The sequence below is a fragment of the Pseudopodoces humilis genome, chromosome 4 (assembly GCF_049639895.1).
Source record: "Pseudopodoces humilis isolate 2021_Gansu_Grassland_sample_001 chromosome 4, ASM4963989v1, whole genome shotgun sequence".
Taxonomy (NCBI): domain Eukaryota; kingdom Metazoa; phylum Chordata; class Aves; order Passeriformes; family Paridae; genus Pseudopodoces; species Pseudopodoces humilis.
The window spans coordinates 3,287,322-3,299,910 of NC_142203.1; the positions used below are offsets into that span (position 1 = coordinate 3,287,322).

General features: G+C 36.3%; 1 protein-coding gene across 1 annotated transcript in view; it reads left to right on the plus strand.

Annotated features, from left to right (window-relative positions):
* FBN2 (fibrillin 2) overlaps positions 1–12,589 on the plus strand; it is a 119,720-nt gene that overhangs the window by 94,827 nt on the left and 12,304 nt on the right. The window contains exons 44-56 of the mRNA XM_088054007.1: positions 529–654; positions 1,039–1,164; positions 2,450–2,566; positions 4,058–4,186; positions 4,481–4,600; positions 7,689–7,814; positions 8,003–8,155; positions 8,443–8,508; positions 8,760–8,885; positions 8,976–9,095; positions 9,662–9,784; positions 10,193–10,324; positions 11,765–11,890. Of these exons, the coding sequence (XP_087910133.1) occupies positions 529–654; positions 1,039–1,164; positions 2,450–2,566; positions 4,058–4,186; positions 4,481–4,600; positions 7,689–7,814; positions 8,003–8,155; positions 8,443–8,508; positions 8,760–8,885; positions 8,976–9,095; positions 9,662–9,784; positions 10,193–10,324; positions 11,765–11,890 (1,590 nt within the window). The remainder of the gene's footprint in view (positions 1–528; positions 655–1,038; positions 1,165–2,449; positions 2,567–4,057; positions 4,187–4,480; positions 4,601–7,688; positions 7,815–8,002; positions 8,156–8,442; positions 8,509–8,759; positions 8,886–8,975; positions 9,096–9,661; positions 9,785–10,192; positions 10,325–11,764; positions 11,891–12,589) is intronic.

Consider the following 12,589-nt stretch of genomic DNA (forward strand, 5'->3'; position numbering starts at 1 on the left):
AGGGAGAAAATCTAATTCTTGTTCTTAGAACTTCTCAAAGAGAAGTATTCTAGATTTCTTTTTCCAACTTGTGTCTCTTCTGCTGCAGTTTTAGAGGCAGAGATACTCATAGAAGCTAATAAAGTTTTGTGTGTTGGAAAGTCAGTAGGAGTTTCGTCATGTGACCAAGAATTTTGTGCTAATGTGCAACCTAAAAAATTGCAAACTCTGCCACTTTTTTTTCAGTTCAAACGCCAAGAGCAAGTTTTTTTTAATACAAAAATTTCTTCAGGCAGATGTTGCAAATTTGCAAAGTGATTAGATGTGTGGTAAGTTGGATTTGTAGGCTGGGATCCTCTTTCATCCAAAAGGTGACATGGATAAAATGGTGTTGATCTTACTTTTTTGCGTGCATTCCCAGCAGACAGGGCTGGAGGTAAGGCTGCTCCAGCTTTGTGGAGGACTGAAGTTTCCTCTTGCACAGGCAGACAATACAGTGTAAATCTGAGGCAGGAGTGGCTTCTGATGTCTGTACTCTTGGTGTTTCAGATATTGATGAGTGCAGCAATGGGGATAACCTCTGTCAGAGAAATGCTGACTGCATCAACAGCCCTGGGAGCTACCGCTGTGAATGTGCTGCTGGCTTTAAACTGTCACCCAACGGTGCCTGTGCGGGTAAGAAATCAGATAACTTTTCTCTCCTGTTTTTACCTCACCAGTGGTGTGCTTGTGTTTCTCTCAGCAGCCTTTATTTTCTGTTACCTGGTGCATTCTGCTGCTTTGCTTTATAGCCACATTTCAAAGTAAATGGAAAGACAGGGTGACATTTTTAAATTACATTTTCTAGGTACCAGCCAAATCCTGACAGTAGTTTTATTCTCAAGATGTGTAGGCAAGTATTTCCTGTAAAATGAAGGTCTGTTAAGATTCAGATTTACTTATAGATAATTTTGAATCTGGTTTTAATCATAACAACAGATTGTAAAAACATTATTGTGTGAAATGAGGATATAATGGAGGTCAGTAAGGTGCACCATCTGTTCTGTGTTTTTCTTACAGATCGCAATGAATGTCTGGAAATTCCTAATGTTTGCAGTCATGGTCTGTGTGTGGACATGCAGGGAAGCTACCAGTGTGTGTGTCACAATGGCTTCAAGGCATCCCAGGATCAGACTATGTGCATGGGTATGGAGAGAAAATACTTTTCTGTGTGAGGTTTGTTTGCCTGTGGGCTCTTTGCAGGGGGAGAAGATGAGGTATATGTAGGTTATACTGACATTATAAAACTGTTTCATGCATTTCTGGGCTTTTTTTTTTTTTGTGAATAAAGTCTGTGAAGTTGCCCTTGGAGTGGATAAATTAGTTTGAGTAAAAAAAAAAACTCAGAACAAAACAATGTGTTCTGAGATGGCTCCACATTACTGAAGGAACATTTCCACAGAAACATATCATAGTGGCTTATTTGACAGAGAGTTTTATAGGATGTGTCAGAGAGTGGTGGAGCTTGGATCTAAAACCACACATTTTTCAATGATTTGAATCTATTGAGTTAATGTATCATTTAATAAACAGAATCCCCTTTTTAATGTAGCTTTATACTAATTTCATGTAAGAATGATAGCATGATAGAGATCTTATGAGATAATTATATTGAACAATAAGAATGTTCTTCTTGTTCTTTTAGTTTGTAATCAGTTCTACAGGGTTTTAAAATGAAAAGGTGATGTGTTTCAATTTTAAATAGATATTTAAAACCTATTCATGTTGTAGTACATATTCATATATGCCTAGAGTCTGCTCATATTTAAACTAAATCACATTAGTCAGACTATCTGAAGAGGATATTTGGGGAAGTGACCTGTTCTGACAAAGCCAAATTTTGAAGAACTAGGAGGACAAAATCTAAATAGCTTCTAGATCCCCATGAAACTCCAGAAACTACTGTAACACACAGCAGGAGACATTGAACTTAAGTGCCTACTTATGTTTGTAAAAGTTTGTTAGCAGTCTTTGTAATTCTAGATGTGATATTGACATTATCCATATTGGCTTATGTAAACTGAATTGCATTTTCAACAGCTTTTCATGGGCTCTGAGGTAAAATATGTTCATAGCAATTGATCATTTCAGGGCTGTGATGCTTAATCCTATGTACTCAGTCCTGGTCACTTGTATATGTTAAAGAAATTAAGAAATCTTAGTATGGAAAACAAAAAGAAAGAGTGCCTTCAGATAACTGCACCTACACCTTTATTTTTACATGTAACAGTATCTTTTATTTTAAAAGACACACAGAATCACATCATGTAATGTTTTCCTCTGTGTACTGAGAAGCCCTAAATCTGTAGCATAAACACATAATGTGGCAGATGAAAGGAGGGACTGAAGTTTAGGGTGTTGCAATTGTGCACAGACAACACACTAGCCCTGGGAAAACCAGTTCCCACATGCAGTTTGTCTCTCCTTGCAGATGTTGATGAGTGTGAACAGTATCCATGTGGAAATGGAACCTGCAAGAACACAGTTGGATCATACAACTGCCTGTGTTACCCAGGATTTGAATTAACTCGTAATAATGATTGTGTGGGTAAGAGACCTAATCTAAGCTTTTGTTTTCATTGCTGCTGGTTTGGCATGCCAAGGAGGATAGTGTGTAGTTAAACAGAAGAGATGTCAGGGTGTGAAGAAAATTGAGTGCAGTAGCTTCTGCTGTTACCAGCCCTAGAGGTTAATCCTTACTGTCATGTTTTAAAGTAATTAGAAGTATTTTATAATTACAGCCAATTGAGATAATATAATAATATCCTAAATACCTGGACTACTGGGGCAACTTTCAGTTCACTGATGTTTTAATACTTTCTGAACTCCTTTAGTGAGAGTATTGGTATTTACAGCACATCTTTGGCTACAGGCACAGTCCACAGGCACCACTTGCTCTATCCCACCACCAGTGCTGCCTCATGAATTTAGAATAATTCCTTTATTTCACCATTTTACTTGACTCTTGCACAGGGCAAGAAAGAAGAAGCAGACCAACAGTAAGAAAGTCAGGGGAGCTGATCTGTAGCCTGCCAGATCTGCTCTCCTAAAATGAGCAAAGTTATGCATAGCTGACACAGGCATTGCTGTTTCACATTCCCTAAAGCACAGGGCACCAGAATATTTGATGAGTTTGGACTACTTTAATTACTGGGTTCTTTTGATAAAGCAACCAACACCTTCCTGGGCTGAGAAACAGGCTCATAAACCTCAAGATCTTCCCCCTTGTGCAGAATATAACAAAAGAAGAGAGGGAGGCTTTACACTCTTTCCTGCTACAGAAGGAAGACACAGCAAAGTCTAATTGTTCCTTCAGCTTCAGGAGAGAAGTAATATATCTTTTAAAAAGTATTTTAAATAATCTCTTGTCCAGGAAAGAAAAAATTAAAGTAAAAATATTGTGCTGCAAACTACAAGTTTTTCTTACTGCATGATGCTTATCCAATATCCTTTTCATTTATTCTTCCTCCATATCTTCATCCATATTTTTCCTTATGCAGTGCTCCTTTAAGTCTGCATTACTGAAGAAACCCTACAAAGTAACATTTTAAAATAGCATTTTGAAACATCATTTTCAGAACTGCTACAAAGGAGCAAATCATCCTGTGGAAAGCAGATTACATAGTCCAAACTTTGAGATTGGCAGGGACAGGCTTTTAGGAGGAAGCCTGAGTGCATATGGATCCAGATAAAATCCAGAACACCCCATGTAACATCTCCTCCACTGGTAGATTTGGTGTCATGCAGTCCCTTAGCAGTAATTATCTCCAGATGCAGTAACTGGGGTAATGCTGTAAGCCTGTTAAAAAGTGTGGATTTTAATTTTTTTTTATTAAAAGTGTGCATCTTAATGCTCGAGCAAGTGCTACTTTCTACCAGCTGTCAGCTGATTTCTTGTTGCTACAAAAATGTACCTTTTCCACAGAAATACTAAGTATTGAAACTTGAGTGTGTTTATAACATACTGTATGTGGTATGCTGGGACTCAACTGTCACTTCTTGTGTTCAATTTTGATATTTTTAATTTTTTTTTTATCAGATATTGATGAGTGCAGTTCCTTCTTTGGTCAAGTATGCAGAAATGGACGGTGTTTCAATGAAATTGGTTCTTTCAAATGTTTGTGTAATGAAGGATATGAGCTTACTCTGGATGGCAAGAATTGTGTTGGTATGTATGAAACCACATGATGTTCAAGTATTGATGAGCTGAAATAAACTAACAGCTCCCATATAGAGGGAAGGAACACAGCCTGAATATCTAAATATCAAAAAAGAATGATAGTGACTTAAATGAAAACACAGTAGAAGTAACAGTCTTTTTTTGGAATAGTTGCTGGTCTTCAAGCAATTAATTACCTTAGAAAAAGAAAATTAGTACAGACCCCCTCAATCTTTTTTATGTTCTGGAACCATAAGAATTACAAGATTCTAAATCTTTCTTGATTTCCTCCACTCCCCAAAGATACCAACGAGTGTGTGGCACTGCCTGGTTCGTGCTCTCCTGGTACCTGCCAAAATTTGGAAGGATCATTCAGGTGCATCTGTCCACCAGGATATGAAGTAAAAAGCGAAAGTTGTATTGGTAAGGCAAGTTGTAACTGTTGTTCCTGAACAATTTAAGAATTTGTATGTGGTTCTAATTGGGTGGAATGCAGTTGAACACCCTAATGGTTGTGAATGTTTCCTAACATAAAATCAAGGTGACAGGGAATAGGTATGAAAAATCCTTAGGAAGAGGTTTTAGAAAGGAAAGCAGACGAATATTTTGTGCTGTATAGTATTCTATTTTGAACATTGATCTCTTTACTAATGCAAACAAAAGTACTTTTAAAAAAGAAGTATTTTATTTTTCAGTCACTTTTGAAAGAATGTAATTCATAAAACAGATGCCTTCACTGTATTTATATAATTTTTACGCAAGGTAATTATTGGCAATCAATGCATGAACTAAGCATTTGGTTTCAGAGGGAAATGAAGTTTAAAGATCTTGATAAAATTATGGCACTTACAAGAACAATCAGTTAAATCAGTTTCTTCTAATAACTGTTTTCTGATTTTACCTTTTGTATAATGCCTCTCAAGTGCTGAGATTCACAGGAGAAGGAGGATACAGCAGACCTGTCACCAATTTTTATGTTCTAGTTCCTTCATTAAGGTCTCACTTAAAGCCTTGGATGCCATTCAAGAGCTGAAAGTCACACACTGAACTAAGATTTGCTGTGGCAGAGAACAATAAATAAATCCAAGCTACAACTCCCTTTTCCAACAGAGTAAAGCATGGGATACTGTGAATTTATTGGGCATTTAAGATTTGCATTACTGCCACCTAATCTGTGTGGCTGCAGGAACCATTTTGAACTTTTTGTCTCGAACAACAGGATTTCTTTTTCTAAGCCCCAGAGTTCTCTCAGCCACTTGTATCATGCCACCAATATTCAGTTTGCCTGCCAACTTCATGATTTCTTTTGGCAGCTTCTGACTCCATATTAGCAGTTATGTTTGAGCTGAATTCAAATCACCTACAGTTCTAATGTCATGAATATAAAATAATGAAAGCTTTTGGTTTTCAAGGAATGTTGCTGTTTATGGCCACTTTAGTAACTTCTCAGAATATATGTTTTTGAGAGCATCAGTGACTGCCAGACAGATTTTTGCCCAAACTGAATGAAAGGGGCTTGCTTGCATTCTTCTGTCATTCTGCCACGTGTCCAGAAAATCTGAAGCTAGAGCTCCTAGGAAATGCCCAGATTTATCACATGTGATTGCCCTAAAACTTAGATTAATATTTTAACAGCCGTTGCAGCAGATGTTGCCCATTACTTTCTATTGATGTTGTGTGCAAACAGCTTTATGAGAATCCATTCCTTCTGTCTGTGATGTGAAGGTTGGCAGTGGCTGATTGCTTTGTGAGCTCAGGGTGATTACATGCAGGAGAAACCAGAACAGCTGGGGCCACAGAAAAATTCTTAGCTTTCACCTACCCATGTGATATATTCCCTTCCATTTTATAGGAATAAAGGGGAAAGGACTCGTTTACTTCCAAAGTCTGGATAGTCACCTTTCCATCATGGCCACAGAAAGAGTCTTAGCACCAAACCATTCATTGCAGTAAAAATGAGCACTTCTAAAGAGCAGTTTTCCTCTCCTGTGCAGCTGAATTTGCTGAACTTTATTAACAGCTATCACAGCAACTGGGAAATTACTTAACATTTTCTCTGAAATAAGCTGGCTTAGAATGCTTCACACGGAAAGAGCCTGTCCATGGGAGGCTACTGCAGAGTTCAGTCAAATGCCAGATTGTGCTGCAGTGGTTTGTCCATGTGCTGTACCTAACAGCAATTTCTGAAAATGAGACTCAAGGCAGTATTTTTCAGAAGTTACATCACAGAATCTACTCACACCAGATTTCTTCCATCACTCCACTTACATTTTCCAAATAATAAAGATTGTATTTCCATTGTTTTCTTACCTGCTGAAAAAAGGGCATTTTTATAAAACTCAGTGCAGCAGAGAATTCAGTAAATGTGGGCAAAAATAGCACTACAAATTTGAGTATTCAACATCCACAAAGCTAATTTTCATGGAGAGAGCCTTGTTCCTGCCTGTACTTTGGTTAAGCTCACTGTTGGCTTTTATTGTAGAATGCTTATATTCTAATGCTTATATTACATGTCACAGGCTTCTGTGATGTTTCTTCCAATAGTCCTTAATTAAAGACTCAAAAAGCATTGTACTTTGAAGGTTATTAAAATAAATCTCATCATATATCAGATTATGCTTGCCTTTATAAATTACCTTAGCAAGGCGGCTTATATATTCTTCTAGTATTTGCAGAATTGGATAAGTTAAAGTACAGTTTTGAGTAACAGATATGAAAAGATAGGGGTCTCTTAATGTATTATTTTCCTGCTTTGTCTGTTGTCTGTATAGATGGGGGAAGTACACCTGATGCTGTTTGAGCTGCACAGTTTTACAGGCACTTGATATTTACACTAAATACTAATACTTTGGCTTATGCTTTTGTTAATTATTTAATATAATATTTAATGATATACCACTATTAAAAAATAAATCTTAACTGTCTTCAAATAGTAATAATAATATATTATAGATTATTCAATAGAACAGGAATACATTTTAAATATCACAATGAGAGTGGTAGTAAAAGCACATTTTAATTATAAATTAAATAATTATAAATCTAATCTGCTAATTATAAATCTGGACATGTAAATACAATCAAAGGTGTCACTCTGCTAATAACTTGCTATAGTTTCAGTCCCAGAATCTGACATGAAGCATAAAAAAAATACACCTTTAATTAAAAAGAACTCTGAACATACAGATTTTGAAAAAATAATCTTTGGATGTTTTATGCTTACAGAAAAATATTGTTTGTGTGGGAAATATATTCTGAAAGCATTTGTTTATTTTGAGTATAAGGAAGAACAGAGAATGGTATTTAGAAAAGAAGGTGCATGCCAGTGAGCAACTCTAATTTGAAGGAGTCAGTGAAAACTACAGGCTGCTTTATCTCTTGGACACTTTACTGGAAGCTGCTCCAGTTAAATCAATAAATCAATCAATCAATCAATCAATAAAAAGTCTTTCTTAACCAAGGAGTTCACGGCAAGTGAGGCTATGGTGAAGGTTTCTCCATTGCTTTACAGATATTAATGAGTGTAACGAGGATCCCAACATTTGCCTCTTTGGGTCCTGTACGAACACCCCAGGAGGTTTCCAGTGCATCTGTCCCACGGGTTTTGTGCTGTCTGATAACGGGCGGAGGTGCTTTGGTAAGTTCATGGGTAAGGAATGTAATAACTCGGTCTAAAAGGTAACAGATACTCTCTAGAGACCCCTTCCAATTTAGAGTGCTCTTAAAAAAGTATGAAAAATACAGGTCTTGTGTTGCTTCAGGGCAGACAGTCATTATCTAACCTGGGAGAAGTCAGCTCTGCATGACTGTATTTGCTTCTCCTAGATACCCGTCAGAGCTTCTGTTTCACCAACTTTGAGAATGGGAAGTGCTCAGTGCCAAAGGCTTTCAACACCTCAAAAGCCAAGTGTTGCTGCAGTAAAATGCCAGGAGAAGGATGGGGTGATCCTTGTGAGCTCTGTCCAAAGGAAGAAGAAGGTACATATTTAAAATTTGTTGCTGGGGGAAAAAGAGGAGTGCATTTTGGTCATTAGAAAGAGAGATCTTTCTGGCATTTGCTCTCAGTGGCTTTTTCTAGAATGATTTTTCAAGTCAGCAGAAGGAATAAAATTTAAATGGAAGAAACCACAGACAAAGAGAAACACTGATTTCTTGGTTTTGCTCTGTAGAAACCTGAAATAGTATCCTTTTTGGATAGCTTTAACCATCTGTCATGATTCTGTATCTCACTTGCTCTATTTTTTAAAGAAAGTTTATCTCTACAGTTGCTTTTCAGGACCTGTGCCCATATGGTCATGGAACTATTCCTGGAATTGATGATACACGTGAAGGTAGTTATTCTTCTCAATATGAAAACTAAATATTAATATTTAAAACTATACTTGGATATTACAGGATGTGACAGCTTACTCCTCACAGCTGCTGGCGTCAAGAGGCTGACCTGTAAAGTGTGTTAAAAGAACACTTTTTGAAGTGCATGGCTCGAGACAAACATAGTAGGGTGCTTAGGTTTTTTTAAATGCTTTTTTTGAGACTTGAAATGCATCAGCTGAGTGGCTGTTAATATCTTCCTGCTTTTTAGATGTCAATGAATGTCTTGAAAGCCCAGGAATTTGCTCCAATGGTCACTGCATCAATACTGATGGATCATTCCGCTGCGAGTGCCCCATGGGGTACAACTTGGATTTCACAGGAGTGCATTGCATAGGTGTGTGCAGTTACAGAAATTCGAACCCCTGAATTTAAAACACAACTCGTCCCAGTTCTCTTCACTCTGCATTTATTTCATTATGTACAGATACAGATGAATGTTCCATTGGCAACCCCTGTGGAAACGGGACGTGCTCTAACGTGGTTGGCAGCTTTGAGTGCAGCTGTCATGAAGGATTTGAGCCAGGCCCAATGATGAATTGTGAAGGTAACCTGTCCTCTTTATTGGGATTTTTTCCCCCCTCTTTGGCTTCCGTCCAGTCCTAGGCATTCAGATTTCTTTATTAGCCATGTCTTTCATGCTGTTATAACTCAGAGGAAAAGAAAGTTTCTGTGCTTTGAAATGTGTCATTGGTAAAGAAATATGAATTGATTTAAGCAGAGCTTTTAGTTTATCATAGGACTTCTCACACTCAATGGGAATGCCCCATGTGGGGCATTCTCACAGATGTTATATTTTAGGAATCATAATTAGTTTGCTTCCTGAAGCTGACATTTCTTATCACACAAAAGTACATTAAATATGAGCATATAATAAAAATCTGAAACAGGCCTGCCCTAACTTGCCATACTAAGCTCAAGTAGTTCTGTATATCTACTATGCCATTGTTCTTAAGCACAGCATTGTTCAGTTAGTTACTCAAAAGCTAATGGTTTGAATTATCACCTTTCTGATAATTTTAGCTGAAAAGAGAAGCATGGGTGTGATAAAACCTTCTTGGTGATTGTTTCGAGACCTAGTATAGAATGACTGTTTTGTTTCCTTCTGTTCAGATATCAATGAGTGTGCTCAGAACCCCCTGCTGTGTGCTTTTCGTTGTATCAACACTTACGGTTTCTATGAGTGCACCTGCCCAGTGGGATATGAACTGAGGGAAGACCAAAAAATGTGCAAAGGTAATGACTGATCTATAAACTTCTCCCCACCTTCCATCTTCAACACATAATCCAAATATTTCTGTGCATCTTGCATTCATCCTCTCTGTGAAATGTAGCAAACAGCAGGTGGTGATTTGATCTTTAAGAACTCATGAAAAATATTTCATGTTTTTGTCATCAAGTGTAACACATGATGGGGACTACAAAGCCAAGAATGTCACAATGGTGAAATTCCTCTTTAACATGACAAGATGATACAGCTCACAAAGATCAAGATAACTGCAAATAATCACAGACTTCGGTCTTTTCCTTCAGTGCTTTTACTTAGGGGAGCCTGTAGGTCCTTTCTCTTGACATTGCCTTCCGGAACTGAAGCTACTGGAAGAAAGTTCAAACACAAAATATATATATTTTTTCTTTTCTCAGATCTGGATGAGTGTGCTGAAGGTCTCCATGACTGTGAATCAAGAGGCATGATTTGCAAAAATCTGATTGGTACCTTTGTGTGCATTTGTCCTCCTGGGATGACACAGAGACCTGATGGAGAAGGATGCACAGGTAAAGCTTGGAAAGGGAAGAAGGCATCTAATGGAATATACACAAGCAAACATACTAAAATTTCTTTGTGCATATGTATATTAGATATATATATATATATATATATATATAATCAGAAAATAACAATTCATGAAGGACACATAAGATATCTAATGATACCAAACATCTTAAACTTTGTATTTTGTTTCAATCTGACTTCTGACTAATAAGGATTTCAGAATACAAATTCCATTGCTCTACAACTAAATCCAGAAGTTTTTCAGACAGTTGTTACATCCAAAAAATTAATTTGCCAAACAAGTGAGATCTCAATTTATGGGTAGGAAGCAAGATTTACATAAATAAAAAGTTGTATTTCCTTTAGCATTGGTATAAACTGTGTGTCACTTCTTAAAGAATTAAGACTCTTAATATTCTGAAACTACCTATAAATGCCATAAAGAACAAAAGATATGGAAACTTCCATAGCTCAAAGTAATTCCCCATTCCAGAAGTAAAACAAACACCTTTCCTCCATCATTTTTCTCAGTTAGTTGAGGGGAAGACAATAGTTACATTTTAGCAAATTGTAATTTCTTCTGTATATAGAAAAAAACCCAGGACTATTCCAAAATTCTCTGGGGGGGAAAAAAAATTAGGCACCCATCTTAGTGAATGTTTTAAATGGAAGTATTTTATAGCAATGTTCCTTCAGCAAGAGAATGACTACTTTCCTTTAGAGATATTTATGATTTTTTTTTAATTTAAGGAAAATAATCTGTATTAACAAGAATTTTGTCTTTTTTTGACACATAATTCTGCCCTTAAAGAACCTGAGGTTTTTCTGAGCTTTATTTTAAGCACCTAAAAAAAGTGTGTAATTGCTTACAGTTATGTGTGCCATTAGCTATGGAAGAAAATACATGAAGACTGTAAACTTTCAGGAAAATAGTATATAAACTGAAATACTACTTACTGTGGGGCAGATCAAATGTAATCAGAGACCCTTGATGATTAGAGTGAAGATTTTTTACTTAAATCATGAATGTATTCCAATTTTATTTAAATATTACTTACCAGGTAAACATGACTGGAACTTGCTCTGCTGTATTTTCTGCTTCTTGTTACAAACTGTGAATCATTAAAGCTTTTGTCCTGGGATGAAGTACAGAAGGAATGGAATAAGATAACTTTCCTTGGAAAGCCCTTTCCAGGCTTAAGCAGTTGATTTTTCCACATCTTGAAAATATTTTTCCAATATTACATGGAATATTTAATGTATTCTAGAGAATCCGATACATTTTCTTGTAATGAATTTTTGTGGTTGTTGTCGATGTTATTACGTGTTGCATTATATATATATATAGTATTTTTTTTTATATATATCTATGTATAAATTTTTTTCTTACTGTTGCTGTTATTATTATAACTTTCATAAATGTTACTGTATTTTTTGTAAAGATGAAAACGAGTGCCGCTCCAAGCCAGGTGTCTGTGAAAATGGTCGTTGTGTCAATGTTGTTGGGAGCTACAGATGTGAATGTAATGAAGGATTCCTGTCAAGTCCATCAGGCATTGAATGTCTTGGTAAGTAGCTCTGTACCCATTTCATTTCATAGAGCATAAATGCAGAGAGAAAATTAGGTTTCTGAATACCTAACAGCTGCCATTTCTACAGAAATTAAATAATTACACTTCCTAATTAAATATTATTAACTAATTATAGGAAGGAACAGTTTGTAGCAAACAGGCTTCACATAGAAGCTTCTTAATTCTGTAGCACATAAATGTGGACAAAATACAGGGATTTTTAAAGAAGGATAGTTTAGTCACCTTGAGATAATTCAAAAATGGATGCAGAGTAAAATTGCTTGTTTGCTTATTCAGAATGTGATCTTAAGCACCATATGGCAACTAGGCATCTGAATTTTCTGTACCTTTAAATCAGATGTAAAATACTATGATTTTACCAGAAAATTGCATTTTTACTTTTTTGGGGGGCCTTCAAGATAAATGCTGATGAGGGGTTTTTGTTCATCAACCTGTATTTTCTTTTTAATATATTCAGGTTTGTTATTATTATTAATTCATCAATCCCTTTTTTGGAGTCAAACAGAACTGCAAAAATTTACTTTTTCTTGACTATTCAAGTGTACATACACTTGAGGGTATATTTATTAGTATTTTTGCATGAAAAAAGCATAATTATCCTATGCCATTACTATGAAACCAGGTCCCTGTAAACTGTCATGAGGAGTGTGCTGACTTCATGGCTAAGCAGTAACA